Source organism: Vollenhovia emeryi, unplaced genomic scaffold (assembly GCF_000949405.1).
Source record: "Vollenhovia emeryi isolate VEMERY1.0 unplaced genomic scaffold, V.emery_V1.0 DF939120.1, whole genome shotgun sequence".
Classification (NCBI taxonomy): domain Eukaryota; kingdom Metazoa; phylum Arthropoda; class Insecta; order Hymenoptera; family Formicidae; genus Vollenhovia; species Vollenhovia emeryi.
The window spans coordinates 2898889-2920010 of NW_011967246.1; the positions used below are offsets into that span (position 1 = coordinate 2898889).

General features: G+C 41.6%; 3 protein-coding genes across 6 annotated transcripts in view; 1 reads left to right on the plus strand and 2 right to left on the minus strand.

Moving 5' to 3' along the window:
* The window catches only part of LOC105570584 (active breakpoint cluster region-related protein), a 10698-nt gene extending 9427 nt beyond the window's left edge, over positions 1–1271 (minus strand). Inside the window, exon 1 of the mRNA XM_012027898.1 lies at positions 1143–1271. Coding sequence (XP_011883288.1) covers positions 1143–1256 — 114 coding nt within the window. The 5' untranslated portion in view covers positions 1257–1271. The remainder of the gene's footprint in view (positions 1–1142) is intronic.
* Positions 1272–2333: 1062 nt separating this feature from the next.
* LOC105570588 lies at positions 2334–4073 on the plus strand. Of its 3 annotated transcripts, XM_012027903.1 has the most exons (4): positions 2334–2419; positions 2500–2667; positions 3591–3757; positions 3853–4073. In XM_012027903.1, exons 3-4 carry the CDS (start codon positions 3652–3654, stop codon positions 4017–4019), a joined length of 273 nt encoding a protein of 90 aa, XP_011883293.1. In that variant the 5' UTR covers positions 2334–2419; positions 2500–2667; positions 3591–3651; the 3' UTR covers positions 4020–4073. The 3 variants fall into 3 exon arrangements, with proteins under 3 accessions (XP_011883293.1, XP_011883294.1, XP_011883295.1); XM_012027904.1 differs by lacking the exons at positions 2334–2419; positions 2500–2667 and adding an exon at positions 2674–2858; XM_012027905.1 differs by lacking the exons at positions 2334–2419; positions 2500–2667 and adding an exon at positions 2674–2824.
* An 81-nt stretch (positions 4074–4154) lies between these two features.
* LOC105570590 (myosin-IB) lies at positions 4155–13660 on the minus strand. 2 transcript variants are annotated; one of them, XM_012027907.1, is made up of 20 exons: positions 13514–13660; positions 12568–12699; positions 11085–11298; positions 10578–10693; positions 10363–10433; positions 10040–10248; positions 9570–9752; positions 9246–9452; positions 8752–9014; positions 8317–8486; positions 8086–8240; positions 7712–7840; positions 7395–7548; positions 6942–7173; positions 6583–6813; positions 6323–6482; positions 5859–6104; positions 5259–5474; positions 4916–5016; positions 4155–4775 (listed from the first exon to the last, which is right to left on the minus strand). In XM_012027907.1, the coding sequence occupies exons 2-20, from the start codon at positions 12570–12572 to the stop codon at positions 4649–4651; spliced, it is 3189 nt and encodes a 1062-aa protein (XP_011883297.1). In that variant the 5' UTR covers positions 12573–12699; positions 13514–13660; the 3' UTR covers positions 4155–4648. The 2 variants fall into 2 exon arrangements, with proteins under 2 accessions (XP_011883297.1, XP_011883296.1); XM_012027906.1 differs by lacking the exons at positions 12568–12699; positions 13514–13660 and having other exon boundaries at positions 4155–4591; positions 4673–4775.
* Positions 13661–21122: the final 7462 nt, after the last annotated feature.

Below are 21122 nucleotides of genomic sequence, written 5' to 3' on the forward strand. Positions count from 1 at the left end.
GATACTTCGCCAGACTACATCTGGAACAAACTTGAAATAAGAAGAGACTGTTATATAATTATACAAATTTTCTGCCGCGTCCCAATCGAGTCCGTAATGCCGTTTTCGGCAAGGCCCGAGCAAAGGGTCCCCGGGGGACTGTTAATACGCAGCGCCGCGAACTCTGAAAGATGACCTAATAACTATAATCAACCTTTTCTTCGGTCCCGATAACGCGGGCGGAGATAACTCCGCGGTGATTCAGCGGCGGAGCGGCAAGTCAATGTTTACTATTCTCTCATCTCTCGTTCGCGCGTTTGTCCGCTTATCAGGAGAACCCATTGTAAATGTTAACGGAAGGAACGACGACAGTTCGCGGGCGCTCCGTGGCGAGTGCCCCGTCAGCGACACAGGTTTCCGACAATTAATTCGATGAGTCATCAGGTCGTGCGAGCACGGCGTTAATTGAATTATACATGACTACGTTGTTATTAGGCGGCGGAATTGAATTCCCTTCCGCCTCCGCGCGTCGGCGCGTGCAACCGGCACGTCGCCGGGACCTTCGCGGCGGCTCTTTCGCCGTCCGCTCTGCCTGCGAGAGACTCTCGCCCTGACTAATAAATACCTGGTAAACATTGCGACACCTCCCGCTGCAGTCACGGGCCCGGCCGTTACGCAAGATTGCATCCTCGATCGCGCGATCGCCGGTGTGTCGCGTCGCTTTCAGAAATTCGTTCCCCCGAGTCTCTCGATTAGACTCGCGGAGGAAGAGAGAGAGAGAGAGAAACTGAACTCGGCTACTCCGGGCCGCGCGGAGTGAGTCATCGGGGCCCCTCCGGGATGTCAATTGAACGAAATAAAACCTCTCTCGCGGCGCTACACGTACACACGGAGCGTCGTTCACACGTGACTAATAAACGCCCGGCGGATACGACGTTGCGACACCGCTTCGGCGGGTCTCACCCTTGCCTCGGCGCTCATCCCCTCGTTCTCTCCGCGCCGCGATTTATTCTCGTCCGGGCGCACCTCGTCGGGCAGAATCAACAAACGCGATCAATCGTCGGAAACGGACGAGGGGGGGAGGGAAGAGCGAGAGAGAGAGAGACACACAGAGACAGGGACAGAGCGCGCGCGAGGGAGTCGTCTCGGGGTTTCGGACTCACCTTCTGCTTGTGCTTGACCAGGTTCGCCCTGACATCCTCCTCCCAGGCAGCCGGCAAGGCGCTGTCCGGGAACCGCTGCACCCAGACACGCTGGAAGTCCCCAAACACGCTCATGCCGCCGGGCGCGGGCGCGCGCGCGCGGGGAAGGAGGGGGGGGAGGTCGACGGCACTCCTCGTCGGCGACTCCTCCACGGGGGGATCCACGCCGCTCCAACGCTTCACCGCGCCGTCGTGCGCATCGCACGGGGGCGCGGCACCGCCGCGACCAGCAGCAGCAACGGCGACGGCGACGTCGTCAGGTCGCTCGCTCCCCTCGTCCGCCGCACTCACCGCAGCTACCGCTTCCTGGCGCACTCCCCGGCGCGCGGCGACGTCGCCTCGGCTCTGTCGTGTCGCGCGGGCAACGGCGTAGCCAGCCAGCCAGCGTCCGTCATACGGCCGCTGTCATCTTGTCGACATCTCCTGCGTAGCTCGCGCTCCGGTCCCCGTCGCCCGCCGCGCGGCCCATCGCTTCCTCCTCCTACTCTTCCACCTACAAGCCCCCCCTCAGCGACCGCCGACGCCGCAGGCCGCCGCGGCCGCCGCCGCCATGCCGCGTTCGACGTGACTTCGCGCTCGCCGCGTGCGTCTTCTCCCTTGTTTTCCCCCTGGCTTCCTCGTTCTACGTAACGTACATAATTTCTACAAATTTTGCGATTTCTTTTGCTGTTGTTCCCGTCGACATAGACCACTGGACGGGGCTTTGACTATGTAGTCACATGGGCTGCTAGCTGGTCCTTTCAGGCTGCAATCAACATCACGAGCGCCATCATAGGTTAAGTGGCAGAATCCCGGTACTTCAATGACATATCTTGCTCACGGTATAGCGACGCATCTATGTTATTTCTTTAGATCTTAATTCTTACTTCTTCCTCCGGTTTATAGTTGGCTCTTTCTTTAGATGTTATCTGAGAGACACGAAGATATAGTTTAACCTGAAAGTATTATATAAATTACTGAATTTTGATGTATTCAATTATTCTTGAAAAGTTTGCACTAAAGTAAATTGACTGGTATTACAGATTTCCAACAAACCCGATTCCACGTGGTTCTGAACTTTGCTAAACATGATAAAACAGCACGAAATAAATTATATTATATTCTGTCTCTGTCTTCTCTCTTGTTTTACCATAAAAATCTGACGTTGTTTCGACTTTCTGTCGTTTGACCTGTGGCGCCACGCGTGATATCAACATATATGTATATGTTGACTACACGTTAGAATAGGAAAAGCGAAGGTAACTGGCGGTCCAAAGTTATACAGTCCATGTATGATCTACGAGATAATGTATAAATATTCAATTTTTCATGTGTAAAGGGCTATCGTGTTGCAAAATCGTGCGCTTGCCGGTCGGCAATTTTTGCGACTGGGTCACCGGGATTTTAAAAGACATCGAAAAGGAAAGGTTTTACGAACGTCAGCTGTGGACGAACGGGCGTGTTTGTGGAACGCACCTGTAGTCGACAAACTAACTGCGACGCAGCGGTACGTATTGCGACGTAACCTAAGCGTATAAATACATACTTTTCCTACTTAATCCGCAATATTCTTACGTGGGAAATACAGCTTAGCATAATCTTTTGCGTGGAAACGCGATACAGTTCGCAAATTTGTATATAATTCAGGAAATCACGTCCGCTTTGTGAGTTCAATCTTTAACGTCGCTACGAGAGAAGGTGCACGATTTGTGTCCATTTCTATTAATATAAGTTAATTTTAATCTCGCTTTAACTTGCTTCTCATCCTCGTCTAATTCTTAGAGCTACTAGAAAGGTGTAATTGTATCTTTTAGCATTGGTACAAGTGGGCAGTCTTTAAATTGATATCGTACGCTTTGATCCCAAGTAGAACAAGTTAATCACAAAGCCGTCAATGTGACATTAAAATTATGGATTTTACGTCATAAAATGATCGGCATCAAGATTTACCTTGCAATGACTGATTTGCGACATGCTGTTTTATGATATTCGTGATGTGCACAATATATTATTACATGATTAGTCATAAATTATATTTATCCTATATTACTTCAACTTATTTCTAATATATAACATTTAATTAACTTTGCTTTGTAAAACAAGATCATTTTTACAACATTTTGATGTCTCGAGAGAGGAGCCAACTTTAGAAAGCAGAAAATAACGTTTTTTAAGAATTTTTTCTAAAGGAAAAATGTTTAAGTTTGTAAAACTTTTAGTATGTTTTGATACAACATTTGAATTGCAGATACAAATTTTTTTAATAAAAAAAAGTTATATTTTCACTAAGTAATTTAATGTCTTTTCATGACTGATATGTTCTACTTGGGATGTACATGAATATAATATTAAAAGCTTTAATTATTTGATCCCGTTAGGGATTTCGTCTGCTCCCGTCTAATCTTTTTGTGCTCTCTGCTCCTTTTATAGCGCGGTGTTACATTTGTTGAATATACAAACTCGAGCTCGTGTAAGTGATAAAGTACGCACGATGGCACAGGGAAAACTCAAAGTTAAGACGAAGCTACCAACATCGTCAAAGGCGAAGGGCAAGGGCAAGAAGGGCAAGAAGGGCCCTGCCGTACAAAAGCGTGGAAGTAAGCGATTATGAGAGAACATGCTTTCCCAGAGTCGTAACGATATTGCTCTAACGTTGAGCTCGGTAATATACTGTAGTGCCTCTTCCTCGTAGACGCCCCTGTTCAACCTAAGAAGGCAAAGCTGCAGGGTGCGCAGAAACTGAAGAAGATTATCTCGAAAACGGTCAACACCGCGGCGGAAGATGACTTACGAGAGCGAGCCTTAGAGGGAAGGAAAGCTCTCACGAAGAAACGTCCTTCCAGCTCGAAGAAACAATAATACGTTAATTGTTGCAATACTTGTATGTATCAATAATACACTGTTACATATGTACCTACAGCTTTCTCAATCGTTACTCTGTTCGAGACTGCCTATTGGAAAAGGGATGGCGGTGAGGAAAGTGAAGTGAACCTCTTTCCGTTTATCGCGCTGGCGTAACCGAGGCTTAGCCTATATTTAAATAACGTTTACAAATTACCTGACAAACGAACTCGCCAGCCCGGTCAGTTTCCTCCTTGCTATCAGAATAAATATCGTATTCAATAATATTACCTAATTTACAAGGGAATATTATACAGGAGGCGCTATGGCACTCTGCGCCTTTCATACTTTCGACAAGATTCGGACGTAATCTGCAGTATACGTCGGAATGAAAGACCCTATGTATTGTCGTTCTATCATCCTTTCATGATAAGGTACAAAATCGCCGGAGTAATTTAAAAATGTATCCAAGTGTCATATATTATCTCTTCTTAATGTTCTGTCGCCGTATTCTCTAAATCACATTGCGTTAAGGCTGCTCCGAGCATCGTAGCACCGAGAGATTTCTTCAGGTCTCACGGAGAAGCGACCTGAAATCCGACGGTTTGTTGAAATGAGTGCGATGGAAAAACGTTTGCTCTAAAGGATCAGTTCGGATTTCGTATCCTTACCACTAATAAGTGCCCGCTCTGTCGATTTTTACTGATCGCCGGAGTGGCACCGGTCCTGACTTCGATGACTCCCTCCTTACCGCTGACTAGTTTGTGGGACACACTGGAATATTATATTAGAAATATTAGTGGAATTAGGATGAATAGTAGCAAAAGTGGATTGGCCAGATTAAATTTTCGATCGAATATGTCACTGAACGAAGGGACAAATGCGATGCTCCAAGAAGTCTGAAGAGCACTTACGATTCGGTATTGACGATCTTGAGAATGTTGGGATTATTGGTGATATCGATCGCTTTCGTTAACGCTTCTATTAGATGCGGAACTTCTAAGATCAAGTCACCCTGTAAGACAGAAATGCACGGAAATCTGATTCACTTGCTTGTTGATTTTGATAGACTAATTTTAAATTACTCTTTGCTTCTAATTCAGTTTATTCCAGTTGCGGTCACTGAGAATCAAACTATTTATTAACTTCTCTCTGTTAAATTTATCATTTATATTCTATTTCACTACTAGTTTGAAATAATTCTTTTTATTTAGAGTTACAGAATATTAAGATTTGTGAAATTCCAAGTATAAAAACCTTGTCCTTTTTCAATTCGGGTGGTATCCTAACGATGAGTAAATTATCCGATTCCCCGGTGACGACCAACTCCTCGATAGCCTTGTAAGGTAGACGATGCTTAAGCTTGAAGGTCTTGAGAGTGTCGAGAATATATACGGCATTCTCTGTTAAAATGAGCACCCTCTCGCGCGGCTTATAGCCGTGTCGATCGTACTTGATGACGGGAGTGGCGTACTAAGGGCACAGATTTTTATTTTAGATTTCCATTTTATACAAATTATTCTACATAAAAAAATACATTAATACATGTAATACAAAAGAAAAAAATAAGTTTAGTTTCTTCAAATTGCCAGTATAATACTAAAATTCCCAATTTTATTCGACCAGACTACATTTGTTAATTTCTCTGTCAATGGAGAAAATTTATTGCGAAAAACATTACCTCAGCCAGGGTTTGAACCTGGACCTCCCTACACTCTAGGCGGGCGTCTCACCAATTCGACCACCGAGGCATATGATAATATTTGTCGCAATAACAGTATAAAGATGTTGTCTACGCGTCTATTTTTCGACTTTAAAAAATAAGTGTTGCAATGTCTTGGCGAAATTCATATTTACCTTTATATGTTCTCCGGATGTTAAAATGTTGCTGATAAAGCTTTGCCGCAGTGCTTTGTACTCCTCACCGAGACGATCGGTTACAAATCTCGGACCTACACTCTTCGCGTAAGATTTCTTCTTATTCTTGAACAGAGACTCTGCGAGTATCTTCAACTCGAATTGTTCCTTCTCCTCCTTGCTTAGCGCCATTCGATAATGACGGGCTTTCCATCGCCTGTGCATTACGCGTAAATACTCTGATGCCTGTGCAATTACATAAATTTATTATGTCGTTTATTATGCAATAAAAAACGAAAAACGGGATTATACAGGAATATACGCATATAATTGCGCCATATCGCGTTAGTTTAATTATACAATTGTACTAGTGACGTGTTTTCTATTATGCTGATAATTTTTATGATGCTGATAATGTAGAAATATTATAGCTTATGTAGCTATTTCGTATTTCTATTCTGTACCTCTTGACAAGAATATGGACATGGCGGCCAATATTTATTTAAGACACCCGGTGGCAATGTCTTCGAAAGTCTGATAAGCCATTGTGATTTCGCCAATTCAATAAATGCCTTGTTAATTTCTGTAGGCGCTCCATCCCGTGTTATGAAGCCTTCGATGAATCTGTATTAAGCACAATATAAAAATATATATATATAATAAAAGAGTACATCTATAATATATATTCATTTAATAAAAAAAGAAAAAAGATTAAGTGATATACCTGCGGACAGTGGCAACTGCCTGTCGTCGTTTTGTGGCACTGCGTTTCGCGAGCCACCTGCGAATATATTTTTGGAAAACGATCGTTGCTTCTCGCTTTTCTAAATATTTCCTCCTCGTTAATATACCCTTCCATTTGCTCTGGATAATGGCAGCTATCTCGTGCTTCTTCATTTGGAACGCGTCCTCCGTGTCGAATAACGTTTTAGGAAATCGGATGAATAACTTGGTGCTGTAATGAATTTAATAAGCGTTAATTATGATTTTCAGCTCGTCGACGATTTCCAAAATTTAATTGCTCTGCTTTTGCAAAATACGAGTTGTAATTCACGACGCGCTTAATGACGATCGTGGTCTTACTTTCCCATCCTGTAATCGTCGCACTCGTAGCCGAGATGGCACACGAGTGTCTGCACGCCCTCCTTGGCCGGGCCGTGATAATTCGGCCAGGTTTCCGAGCAGAGGCACTTATAACGCTGTAAGAATTGCTCGTACGGTCTTCGATATGCGAAACCGGCGCGTCTCACTCGCAAATTCTCCATCAGGCCCAAATACTTCACTTGATGCAACACGATCTTTTCGTTGAATTTGTCTGAAATTGAAAGTTCAATAAATCTCGCTTCGATGAGTTTCAATAGGTTTTTTAAAGATTCCTTTCCTTCCCTTCTATTAATAGACGAATTAGACGAACGTAAAAATAAAATGTTCTTATTTTTACATTTATATGTGCTGAATTTAATTACTTTAGCATCAACACTGCGTCGAGCATTGTCGCTTTATTTCAACTTTATATCTTACATCTGGTCTACTTACTGGCCATCTTGAAATCGTTAGGTTTGATGCAACGAATGTAAGACGGTTCTTTACCCATGAGAATCTCAACCAGATTGTTCAAACTATTTTTAAACTGAGTTATGGCAGTCTCCGGGCGTTTCTTACTGGTTAAATCTTTCACGTCGAATACAGTCTGTAAGCGACAAGAAATTGTAAAAATTGCAAGAAAAACGTAGAAAATATTCGAAACCAAACCGATGAAAATATTTTCGCGAAAAGTAAGTATACGAGAGAAATTAGAAGAAAAAATAATTAATTGTTTGTAATTTTTTCTTGTAGAAAAATTAAATTCTTACTTTTGTGATGGAATTCGTTGTATGTGACATAATTTCGCGTAAATCTCGAAATAGCAAATCATTATTTTTCTCGAGGAATCCGCGTACGTTGTATGTAACATCGCCGGCGTAATGCACCAATCTGAATTCCTGAAATGTTAAGCTCATTCTTACACTCAATTTTGCGCGAATCTCAAATAATTATCGTTATTTATCGGTACTGTAAATAATACAATAAATAGAGATTAGCAGATAACATATTTATATATAATTGAACAAATTAAAATAAATTAAGTCAACTAAAACAATTAAAACAATCGAATAGATTTAGTTCTCTCTCCAGTATCGAGATATTATTCATGATACAATTTTAATATTTAGAATAGGATTCTTACGTCTCGTCCCATAATCTTCTGCGTTCGTATATCAGCCTTTTGATGGCTAATGTAATGAGGATGGTTGTTCAGATTTACGTTCAACTTTTCTAGGAAGCTCATATCCGTTGGTTCTCCAGGTCGTAAACACTCCTCGTCCATTAATGATATCATTCCTGCCGCATTACGATTAATTAATGATAACGTGTAATTGCGAAAGTGGGTTTTGACCGGATTTTATAAAAATTCAACCTTTATATTTCTCTTCAATCAGGTCGCAAATGATTTTATTATTGAAATATTCTATGTTCTCCCAAGTTATCCCTTCGCGCAGATATTCCTCCTGCTCCGACTTTAATGTCAGTTGGATAAACAGTTGTTGCAATTTCTCGTTGCAAAAGTTAATACAGAACTGCTCGAAGCTGAAATAACAAAAGAGAAAATTATCTGATAACTGATAGTAACGTCGCCATATTTGCGTTATACTGGTGATAATTGATTTTCAAAAATATCCCACGCCTTGAATAAAGATATTAATTAAATATATAGAATATATAATAATTATACAAATGTAAAATAAAATATAAAAATTTAGAAAAAACATTTTTCTGAAATTATTATTTATGGAATGCATAATATTTTTATTGTAAAATCTTTAAGCGTGCGTAATTGCTGTTCGACAGTTACCTGTTCTTCTGAAAGATTTCAAAACCATAAATGTCCAAAATGCCCATGACCATTTTGCGCCGAGGATTAGTCTGGGGTTGTAAAGACTTGTTAAGTCTAGTCACGAGCCAGGTGAATAATCTGTCGTACACGGCCTTGGCCAGCGCGTCTCTCGCATAAATGGCCAATTCCCTATTCAAGGGTGAAACCACCACGTCACCATGAGCATCTATGGTGCGATGAGTAAACGCCTTTGCCAGTCGCTCCACGTCGCATCCTAGCAGCTATTCAATCACAATTCAAGAAATGTGACATCTCTAGCAATTTGCAAGTAACGAATGTACGAAAGAATTTATACGTATACAACGAAATAATATGAAACGGAAATAATTACGTAATGAAATGATAATGAGAAAAAAAAGGCTAATAATTTTACTAGTAATCTGCTGCTTTTGATACTTTGGCTTCGCAAATATATTAATGATTTTAATGAAAATCATTTCAGAAATAATTACCGTAGCGACGGCATCGACGGACGCGGGTTTCAGAATAGTCGCTACGCCGTCCTCTTCCGAGAAGCCCACGTTACCCATGTGCAGCACCGACGCGACTATGGCAAACAGGTCATTCTGCTCCTGCTGAGACATCTCCATGGTCCTCATGGCCCGGATAACTTCCTTGTACTGATTAGCGTCATCGATGGTGTCCACCGTACCTTTCGTCTAAGGGATCGATTTACGAAATCAAAAAATCAACAAAGAGATTGTAGGAAGCAAATTTGAAAGAAGCGAGAAAGATTTCAATTTAAAAAATAAAATACGAAAATCGAATGAGCTTACCCCGTTGCTCAGGTAGAAGAACGTGTCGAGGTTTCTTTTCAAGAACAGTTTTCGCAGCGTGTCGTCATCCGCACCCGCTAACAGCTGATAAAAGATATGGAAATTCCGCTCGCCAACCGATTGATGGACCACTCGAGACTTCTCCAATAAATAATTTAAGATATTTCCACCGACTGGATCTCCCTGAGAACACGTGCAGGCGTTATCCAACAATGTTAAACCAAATGCTCGAAATGCTTCCGCAAAAACAAGCGAATCAAGAAAAATCGATAATCATTAACTTTCGCGCAATAGCTGTACATTAATAATTCTCTTGTAAATATGTTTCTCCTTTCTTTCTCTTTCTCGAATTATTGTCATGATCACAATTGTTACTTTTGAGAGTAATAAATTTAATTTTGGCGAAAACTTTTCTCAATTTCTTTTGATCTTGCTTTTAAAAGAAACGCGTTACTAAATTCAATTCTCACCTGGAAATTGAACTGAACGTCCATGTACTTGCCAAAGCGAGACGAATTGTCATTGCGATTGGTCTTTGCATTACCGAAGGCTTCCAGCACGGGATTGCTGCCAATCAATTTATCGTTCACCTCTTCCACCTGCTTTTTATGTCCGGTAGCAGCCGCGATAAACTCCAAGACCTTCTTAGACGCCTCCGTTTTCCCGGATCCCGATTCGCCTTAAACGACGTAAAAATGTAGAAAAACGAGCTCGACGATAAAAAAGAAACGACAGAAAGGGATTATACAAAATTCAATATCAATGTAAAACGAATAAAAGCGTGTCTTCTTACCTGAAATCAGGATGCATTGATCGCGATTCTCCTTAGCGAGGGATTGATAGGCAGTGTCCGCGAGAGCGAAACTGTGTGAAAATAAATTTTTAATAATTTACAGAAACACCGACGTTTTACTTTGTTTCATACAAAGCCGAATTTGTTGCATTTTCTCTTGCAGACGTTTCTCCTGGCAAAAGTCGAACAAAACTCGACGCGTGGTGGATGCTTACATGTGAGGAGGCGCCTCGAAGAAATTTCTCCCGTGATAGTAAAGGATGGTCTCCGGGGTGTAGATGGGCAGTTTCTTGTAAGGATTCACCGACACTAGCACCTGGCCGATGTACGTCTGCGAGATTGAAGATAAGAAATTCCTTTCACTGTGCCACTCTAAATCTTTTTTTTTATATTCAACTGCGTATAGTGTAATCAGTCATCAGTCGTCAAAGTTTTATTTTACATTTTTATATTATTTTTTTCATATAAAATCACACGTGGCTGAGAAATCCATTTTACGTAAAAGAATATAGGTAATATAAAAACGTAAAGTAAAATTTTCTTTCACTTCGACATCTCAAGATTTGTTCCTTATTAATTATAAACAATATACTGAAATAAATCAAAAGCACCGAAAGAATATTAAAATATATCCTGTTTTTCTTTCTCAACAAAATAGATACGAAATAACTGAGAATTTTCGTTTACAATTCGCGCCACTTTTAATTACGCTGTCGACTCACGTAAATGAGATCCTCGTTGAATCGTTTGCGCAGATTATTGATGAAGGCGGACTCGCTGCGGAAGTCCTCAAGTAGGACGAAGTCTTGAACGCCGACTCGGTCACGCTCGTGCAATCCGCGCTCCATGTTTCCGGGCAACTTCCCGTCGTGTCTGAGGACTTCCGGTCTCGCGACGGGTGTTTTGTAGACACCCCCGGTGTCGACTGTTTCCGCGCTGCAAATGTGCAAAAGAATGAGCTACCCCTGAATATCTCTTTCGTCTAGTAATTTAGCAGGATACTAGGATTTATCAGTTTTGCAACTTATGGTAATGAGACAATAAGAAGAAAATAAAATCGAACTTATACATTGATCCAATTCTTTCATAGTCGCGTTGTATCCATTTGTCCAAATATATTTCTATTGTAAATTTGTTAAGAAAAATTTTATTCCGTTACTTGGAAGAGCAGATACATTTGCTAAGCGTCAGTTGTCATTGAAATTTCTCTGATCGTACTATCTGTCGCTGCAAAATTAACATCGTGAAATTGAAAAAGTGGTTGGTCTGTAGCGCTGACAGGTTCCATTTTCTGTTCCACTTGTTTTGATGTGACGTTAAAAATTTATTTAACAGGTAGCGTGTAAAGTCGCCGTTCGTATTTGGCCTCGCGGACTTGCAAACGATAAGAATTCAGATTAGATATCGAAGCTCGTAACATTCAACGTTCGTAGACAATAGAGCGAGTGGCGGTAGATCAGTCGACAAATATTTCTATATGCACTGAATAGATAAAGGAACACGAGGGAGAGTAGAGAAAGCAAAAATATCGTATGCACAGTCTACACTGACAAAAATTTTTTTTAAACCAAGTAAATTGATTTACTTGAAATTATTTTCTTTTTGCCAAAGTAAATATTTATTCCACTTAAAAAAAATATAAAATTTCAAGTAAATCTGTGTATTATATTAAGTAAATTAATTTAACTAAAGATTTCATGAGACAGAGAATACCATTTGTTAAATAAACTCATTGTTTTTGTCAAATAAGAAATCCAATTTTCTTCGCTGTAAAACTTATATCTTAGTAAACATTTTATAGAATTAAAGTGAAATTTTTCAATTTAAAATTATCCACTATTTGACATTTAATAAATACTTAAATTAAAGAAATACATGTGTAAATTTGTTTATTATTTTTTAAATTAAAATTAATAAGCTATTAGGAGCCACCTGATTAATAATTCTCTTGAGTAAAGTAATATTTTTTTGGATTAAGATATTTTTTTATCAGTGTACGATAATACAATCATACAAATTTTCGATAGCGAAGAGTCGTAAAATTTCTGCCTGACGCTGCCGTACATTCCGACAAGCTACCAAATTAAATCCGGCGTTTCAAATTTAACAGGTTTATTCGAAATCATCCCTCGGGGAAAAGACTTTGCGGTTTAGTTGAAATCTATGGAGAAACAAACACACACACACATACATGTACACACTCACCCCATGTTTCCGCGATCCGGCTGGCACTTGCGATATCCAAATGGAGAAAGAAACACGAAATAGACTCGGTTATCTTCGTTTCGGCGTTGTTAATCGCGATCGCGGATTCCGACTCCGGTTAGTCCTCGCTACCTGGTTAGAATAAACGCGAATCGATCAGATAAGATAAATGCGAATTCGCCGATTCACGACGTCAGTGCCGGGTCTAAGCGGAAGAGATTAGATGGTTGCAAAAGATCGATGCCAAATCGGCGAAGCGGAAAATCTTTTAATCCATCTGGTCGATGGAGAGAGCTCAGATAGAAGTTAAAAAAATTTCTTTCCAAGTACAACTACTGTTATTGTTAAAAACGCTTTATCGTATTTTTCGAGTGCTGTGTTATTATTCGAAGAGAACTTGTACACGTATGACAATCGATGCAGTAATCTAAGAGATAACATGGGATAATGAAAGATTAGAAGTACGCGAACTTTTTCGCGAGTTTTGACCCTGGAGCGGTTCACTCGCTTGAAAATCTCCCTGCATCGAAATCCGTAGTTTACTTTTTCGAAACAACCCCCAGAAAAACTAATTGAATTTCTGCTCGGCGAACGCACGAAGGAACAAGCACGCGAGAGATTTATTTCGAAAAGTTCTGCGAGCATTTTATGTCCGCCTCGTGGATCACCGTTTCTGCCAATTTCGCGCGATACACTTTCATTTTTCTCCACAGCAATGCATCTACGCCCTTTTTCTTTCAATTCCGTGTCGCACAATTGAACTTATTTCTAACGAATCTTTCGCGTTGTAGAAATTTTATATCTAATCCACTTGTCCTCTTTGAGGAGCCATTCGCACAACGCGGGAGCCAGGCCGTGAGGTAACGCGAGTCACCAGGTAGAAGATGGTCCGTCATCGTATCCGACGGTACACTTAAACGTAAACACGCAAGAAAATTGATATTACTTCGATATTTGGTTCGGGACGTGTCTCGGTTCGCGCGTTCGTACGCGAGGAGAGCCGCGTGTTCGCCGCTTCGAGATGTCAACCGAAGAAGGTACTGGAGAACGGAGGAACCACCTTGCGACTGTTGCTGAACAATGATCCAGCGGTTGACCACCACCTCCCGTCCATCGCCCACCGGCGACAACCAACCCCCCCCCCCTCTCATTCTCTCTCTCTCTCTCCCCCTCGCTCTCCTCTTCGTTATCCGCGTGACTGATAGCGGAACGAAACGGTGCCTGACAGCGAAACGCAGGAAAACCCGCGTAAGAATGGCTACTGCCGAAACAGGAAGCTCGTATAAGTAAACCCCTATCACACGCACTAATGACCGGCTCGCTTTCTTACGAACAACTTTAACAAGAACGAAAGAGAGATTTCGTATCGAGTCTTCCCGTAAATCAGCGAGTCTCTTGGGGCCCGGTTTTTCATTTTCTGATTAACTGTTAACCAGAGGTCAAGTCGACTCTCTGTCTCTTCTCAGATAATAACCAGGGTTGGGAAGTAGCTCGTTACTTGTGACGAAGTTACAGCTGCAGTTACTTTTTGTGGCAACTCTAACTTAACTTCGTTACTTTCTCTCCATCTGTAACTGTAACTTAACTCAGTTACATTTTTTTCGACGACTAGTAACATAGTTACTTTATATATTTTTTAAACCTCCACAGATCGCATTAGGCCTCGCATATTGCACCTTTGTCGACGCTTTACAATTCAAATGCAGATTTGATATTTTTATTTTCACTGCAAGAAAGTAACCGCAAAGTAACGATTCGTTACTTTTTGAGTAACTGTAACGTGTTACTTTTTAGAATTGGTAACTTGTAACAGTAACCAGTTACATTTTTAGCGAAGAAAACTGTAACTGTAACTAGATACTTTTATAAAGTAACTTTCCCAACCCTGATAATAACATAGAAAAAGATGGAGAGTCGACTTCTGGTTAACAGTTAACCAGAAACTGACAAAACCGGGCCTGAAAGTACGTATCGTCGGCTTAAAAGAAAACAGAATATAATGCAATCTTACCCAGATAGCACAGGACACTCCTATGAACATTTTAAGAATATTCAACAATATTTGGAATATTCCATAGGTCATTCTTATATATTTATCTTATGTTCGTGGAACATTCGACTGGCACTACTATAAGTCTTTTTCGAATGTGAATAGAACAATCTATCGATTATAGCGTGTCGATTATGTATGGTATGATCACTGGTTTCACTGCCTTTTGCATAAGATAAGTGTATTACACAATGAACAATGTGCAATACGTGAACTCGATGAATATTAAAAGAATTATTCTGATCGAATATTCCAAAGACATTCTCGACGAATATTTTAAACGCGTTCTTATTTGTTATGAATATACGATTTCTAATTGTAATAATCTATATATATTTTTATAGAATATTCGATTGGAATATTCTGAAATTACGAATATTTGCAATTCAGAAAAATATTCATAGAACTATGTGTGCTATCTGGGTAGGAATATAATTTTCGCAAATTGTGTTCGTCGCAAGGTGTAACAAATAAATAAAATATTATACAGACGCTGGGAATAAATTTCCGTCGCGATCAATAATTTCACGTGTCGATCGTGGAATGGACTTTACAGTGCGATAGAAATCGACGATTGTTATAATTAAAAGAACCGAGGATAAAATTAATCATGTTGACGTCACACAATATATCGAGGCGAATCCAAGTTTCCGAGATCGCCGCGTAGAGTATCGAAATGCAATTGCAGATTAACCGGTGCAAAACTGGGGTTAATCGATAACACAGCGCTGATAAGCTGCAATAAAGACCCGCGTATCTAATCTAATCTACGTAATCACGAATCGGTTTTTCTAGACACGCACGGTACAACGGGTTTTCTGCGAGAACTAATAAAAATATTCGTGACTTTTCGCTATCGTCGTTGTGTAAGATTCGATCGCATAACGCTCTCCGTATGCAATTCTTATCGCGATATGGGATTTACGTCGCATTGTTACGTTAATCGTTGCATTAATCTCTCGAATCGATCGATTTTCAAAACGCGACGGTGCAAGTGTCCAGGACTGCGATGTTACTCCGCATTTACAATTATCATTTATCAAACGAGTCTACGATTGCGTAAATTGTTTCATTGCTTTTTCACAGTCTAACCAAAATGTATGTCAAAGGCTGCTTCCCTTTTACTAGCCACAACCCAGTGAGAAGTAATTCGTCGATCGATGTCGAAACGATGTTAAATCGACGTCAATTTGATGGTGTTGATATCGTTTCGACATCGATCGACGAGTCATTTCTCGCTGGGAAATCGACGCAAGTTAACACACTCGAGCACAATACTCAAGCATTTTAGTCGACATTAACCGGCCAGTGTTTTAACACAGAAAATTTATTGCGAAAAATATTTCCTCAGCCAGGGTTTGAATCTGGACTTCCATACACCCTCAGAAAGGATTTCTGTTACTGGGACAAAAAATATTCTTGACACATTTATATCTCTCGCAACCTCATTTGGTATAAAAATTAAAGATGACCAAACGCGCGCTTCGCGCGCGCAGTTTGTAGTTGAGCATTGTATATTTTTAAGAATTTCTATACATGCAAAGAAGTAATTGTATGCGCAACGTCAATTTAAAATAAAAAGTAATTTATCCCTCACTGATACGATTCGCAATCGCAGAGTTGTACATCGTGTGTGTTAAACTGTAAAAATACAAATATGTATATGATTAGTATAGACTAATTGTGTCAAATCGAAATTATTGTACTAAATATGCTTCATATTTTATATTTAAAAAAATAGGTATTTATTAAGATAATTATATAAAATACTGAGAAAGTCTTCCTTTTAAATATAAATTCACAAAATTTTATACATTGGTTTTGTCTCTAACACTTATTCGACTCCTCGTTCGAATCATTTGAATAAATAAAATAAAAACACAGAACAGATGCTTTATTTTGCACAAGTAACAATTAAATAACATAAAAATGTAAGACACTTACCTTACGATTTCTCCGCCGTTGCCCGATGCCTCCTCGGCCTCCTCCTCCTCTCAGATTTTCTTGTTGCACTTACACAACACTCACTCGCGAAAATCATCGATCGCGCGAAATTTCCGGCACTACGCGATGTGAAATACCGCGAACACACGAAATATTATTACCTTTTGCGTTATCGGTTTCCAAGACTTTCTGTCATATAAATTACTCAAACTAACAACTTGCATTTTTGATTCGGAAGAATAGGATAATGGATAAATCACTTTCGAATTGGCGATATAAAACGCAACGCGAGCATCGGAAGCATAATCTGCGGCAAAGAAATAATGTAACGACGTGCAATAAATGAGTTTCTTTATTTCCCGCCCGTTCGAGTTGCGAAGAACGACAGAGCGAAGTCGTACAAATTTCTCCTTTTTCCCGAAAATGGAACAGATTACACGAAATCGACAGATAATTAAAAGCGGTGCGTAAACGAGATGTAACCGCGCAAAGTACCACGGTTTACATTCATATTTTAGATGAGTTAATCTCGTGAAATATCTAGGTACACGTTGATAAAGAACCGTCGCCTCAATATACAATTCGTTTCTCTTTGCAAGTTGTAAAAACTTAATGATTAATCGAGGAACGTTACTTGTTACTGATAACGGTGTGCAAATCAATAGTGTTTTATGCCTGCATTCATCGCGATCGAGTCTTGGAAACCGATAACGCAAAAGTAATACCACGCACGGAGCGACTCTCGCCACTGCTTGCCGGCTCGACGTTCGGCGAGCGAGTGATAGCGCGGCGACCTTCAGGTAAACTATGGCCCGCGTAACGTCGCACGATACCGCGCCGAGTGAAAAACAACAAAAGAAACGTTGAGAATTCGTTGACCTGCCTACGCAATGGAAAATTCCGTACTTAATATTTCACATTACTTTGTTCCGCGACTGTTACTACGTTTTGTGTATCATTCTGCGGACTTATTGGTATTGATTAAATTAACGATTAATTCTGTTCAATCGAGAAAATGTTTCGAAACGAAAATCGTTGTTACTTAAATTCTAATTACTAAGATTAGAGATTTTACTTCAATAGTGGTGCTACATCGATTCTATTTTATGATACATTGAAGCGTAATAGCATTGAATCCAATTCGACCACTGGGGAGCAGAGTTTGCCACTGTGAAATGGCGAAGACTTAAAGAACAAGATTTGAAGAAAAGGTTCTGTCGAGAAAGATTCTATCGAAGTACTCGGAGCGAATGCGTTCCTCGGTCAAAAACACACTCCAAATCTCCTCCCGAGCAGAGTCGAAAAGTGTCAATCGAGTTTTAACGAAATTCCAAATGGAAAGCGACGATCTGTTTAAAAAAATGCCGATTGCGTTCTCTAGAAGGGAAGCAGCCAAAAATACCTTCGACCGACGGTCACGAACAAAGGGAAGGGCAGGTTGATGAAAAGGACAAAGAAAGAGAGGGAGGCAACGCGTTTATTGTTGTCCTTCAAGATGGACAATTAAACCGTTTATCTCCGGCGCGAACCAGTCTGTCTTTCGTGGAAGCGAGGAATCGATGTGACTCATTGATACTCCGGTCGTGAACCCCGTTCGGCGAGCAATTTTCCCTCGCCTTGACGGATACCGGAGGAGGTATCGCGAATGCGGGTCGCGGTGAACGGCGTAGCACATGGTGTGCCGCGGCGCCGGGAATTATCAATCGCGACTCGCACACAAAGAGGACCATTGTCGCGGCTCGTCGTTATCGAAAATGTTGCGCTCGTATAGCGGCGACTGCGGACAGAAAGCAGTCACGTACGTTCCGCAGGCGGCCTCGGGTTTTATAATTTTCCTTTTCTTATCCTTTCGCGCGGGATGAGTCACGCGCAAGAGACGCAGACCAGACACGTGTGAATCGCGTCTAGAGTACGAATGTCCGAAAAGATAGTCCAGAAGGGAGCGTCGTTTACGTGCGGCTCGCCGTAACATTTTGCGTCTTCCGCGTACGTGTAGAATATACGGGGACGTCTTTTCAATCGTCGGCGAGGTCAGTCTCTCCTCAGCGGTGAGGTCGTTCGTCGGGGAACTTTCGATTGGCGTGATGCCCTTTATTTGATTAACTCGAGAGCGGAATCGATCGCGCGCGCGCGCTGACGCGATCGCACGAAACGGAAAGTCGTCCCGTTGCATTTTTCTGCACCCGGCTCGCGGCCCCGAATCGGGGACGCTGACGTAACGCGCCGCGATGAGTCAAGGGAAGAAGGGGTCCTTGGGACCGGAGTCGCGGGGACGCTCGGTGAATAAAAAAAAAAGGAGAAAAAATCGACGAGACGCCTCGAAAATCCCGCACGACGAACGCGGCGGGAATACGTCGAAAAATTCCACCGAAGACGACTCTCGTAAAGTTCTTCCAAGTACCATGTTGTTCCACGATTGCATTATTTTCAGGGTCTCAACGTCCAAATTCAATCGCAAATCTTTTCTCGCAACGATCTCACGATCTAACAATCAATTTTCCACTAAACAGACTTCACTTCATAGGGCAATAAATTCACGGTGGAACCAACCGACGAGGCCTATTAATTTAGCGGAGACTCCGCTATCTCGTATTAGGAGTCTGTCGCATAATAGGAAACTGTCGTCTACTAAACGTATTCAGTCAAAGCGACAATTATTTTTCTCAGTGTGAAGAATACGACTCGCCAAAGCGAAACGCGAAAGAACGCTCGATCGGCGGCAGACCGAGAGATGAACGTTCCTGGAAATCCTCCTCGCGGCCTGGAAAAATTTCGCGGCGCTCGACCCGCGAGTTCCACCTTGGAGAATAATACGCGCTCGTTCGTCATAATTTTACTCGCGCTCATTCGCTATTCAGCCCGCGAGTGTAAGACCCGCGAGAAAACGATGGTCCCGCGCGGTGAAAACCCGTCCCTCGCCTCCCGTTCGAGCGCGAGAGCCGACAAAAGGCTAACCGGTTTCCGGAAATGGGTTGCGTCGTCCTCGGCGGGTTAAACGAACGGTGCGTGTGCACCAGACGCGGACGCGAGAAAATAAGAGGGTTACCCAATCACCCAGATAACGCCGACGTGATAATTGCGGCGTGGCGAAGAGCGGTTCTTCCGAAATTCGCTGATTAAATTTAGCTGCCGGACGGAACACACGGGGGGGGGGGGAGAATTTTCTCTTAAAATTTACCCCGAACATCGTAAGATAACACGACATTTCGGAGAACTTTATGAGAGTTTTCTGAAATTTTACTAGTAAAACGTATGGTAAAATTGCAGAAAAAAATCTTCAGAAACTTTACATATTTTTGTAAACCAAGTCCACTTCTTGGCTGTAAACTCAAGTTAATAAATTAGATATATTATTTTTCTCAGTGTGAAGAGTACGACTCGCGGAGGTCCAGGTTCAAACCCTGGCCGAGGTGATACTTTTTCGCAATAAGCTTAGAATAAAATATTTAGACACTGCCACCCTGTCGCGGCTCTGAGTCCTTTATCTCTTGAAATTTGTGTTTAACACATATGAGCCACACTAATTTGTTAATTATACATATATTATTCAATTTTTTTTCTCAGTGCACTAACTCGTGAATCCTCTATCGAGTGCGACAATGAATTTCTGTTCATTACCAAATTCCATTCCACAAGCGACGATCATTCCTCGCGCGGTTCGCGATGGAAATCGCTGACGGCGATTTCCGGGCACGTTTCGCTATCGCAACGAAACCCGCATAGTAAAAGCGCTCTTATCTTACGATAACAAAAATGGTAAGGTCCCACACGTGCGCGCGGACACTCCGCGCGGACATTTCCTGTGCAAGTACCGTTCTTTTCACCGGAGGTGCTGTCAGAGGTTTCACGCCGAGGCGGTTCCGCTTCGCGCGCGTTGCACAAAGCGGCTGAAATTTATGGGACCCATAGCGAGCGACTATTTTCAGCGCGCGCCGGCTCCTCGAAGATTCGGCTCGCCCCGAGGAGGTTTTTCCACGGGCAGCCACGCGATTTTATTCCGTTATTCCGACGATATCAATCCCCGAGTAAACGCAACGTGTAGAACAACGTGTTTCTAAACCGCTCCATATTCTTGCACCATTAACGCGTTCGCAGCCGCTGACGTAACTTTACGTCATTTCTTAGGCCTATGCGTCTATGTGTTAGTTGCAGCTGACGTAAGTTTACGTCATTTAAAAATCTGCAGCTGCTCGGCCGCTGACGTGATTTGTGCGCAACACTCGTTGGCCGCGAAAGTTGTTAATCAAACGCGATAAGAATTAATATTTAAACGTAATATTGTTTATATTATGTTTAAATATTTATTATTTGTATTGTTTGATCAGTTACTATGGCGAATATATTGTGAATGAAAATGTCACGCGAACGGGATAAACGCGGCAATTTGAAACAGATTGAGAGAAACGCGCGTTTAGAAAACACATCTTATTGATGGTCTCGCCTAGAAAGTCCAAGCGCTTTTAACTGTTAAATATTCTACGTTCACAATTCTTACTTTCGAAATTTGAATGCGAAATTCAAATCGTTCGCCGCTGCACACGGAATACGATTTTGCAGCGAG

Excerpts from the sequence above, each read along its gene's own strand:
- LOC105570588 (XM_012027903.1), top strand. The coding sequence starts at position 3,652 with ATGGCACAGGGAAAACTCAAAGTTAAGACGAAGCTACCAACATCGTCA. Across the intron at positions 3,758-3,852 it reads TGCCGTACAAAAGCGTGGAA|ACGCCCCTGTTCAACCTAAG; the intron begins GTAAGCGATTAT and ends TCTTCCTCGTAG.
- LOC105570590 (XM_012027907.1), bottom strand. Across the intron at positions 10,694-11,084 it reads TCAACGAGGATCTCATTTAC|ACGTACATCGGCCAGGTGCT; the intron begins GTGAGTCGACAG and ends TCAATCTCGCAG. Across the intron at positions 9,453-9,569 it reads TCTTCTACCTGAGCAACGGG|ACGAAAGGTACGGTGGACAC; the intron begins GTAAGCTCATTC and ends TCGATCCCTTAG.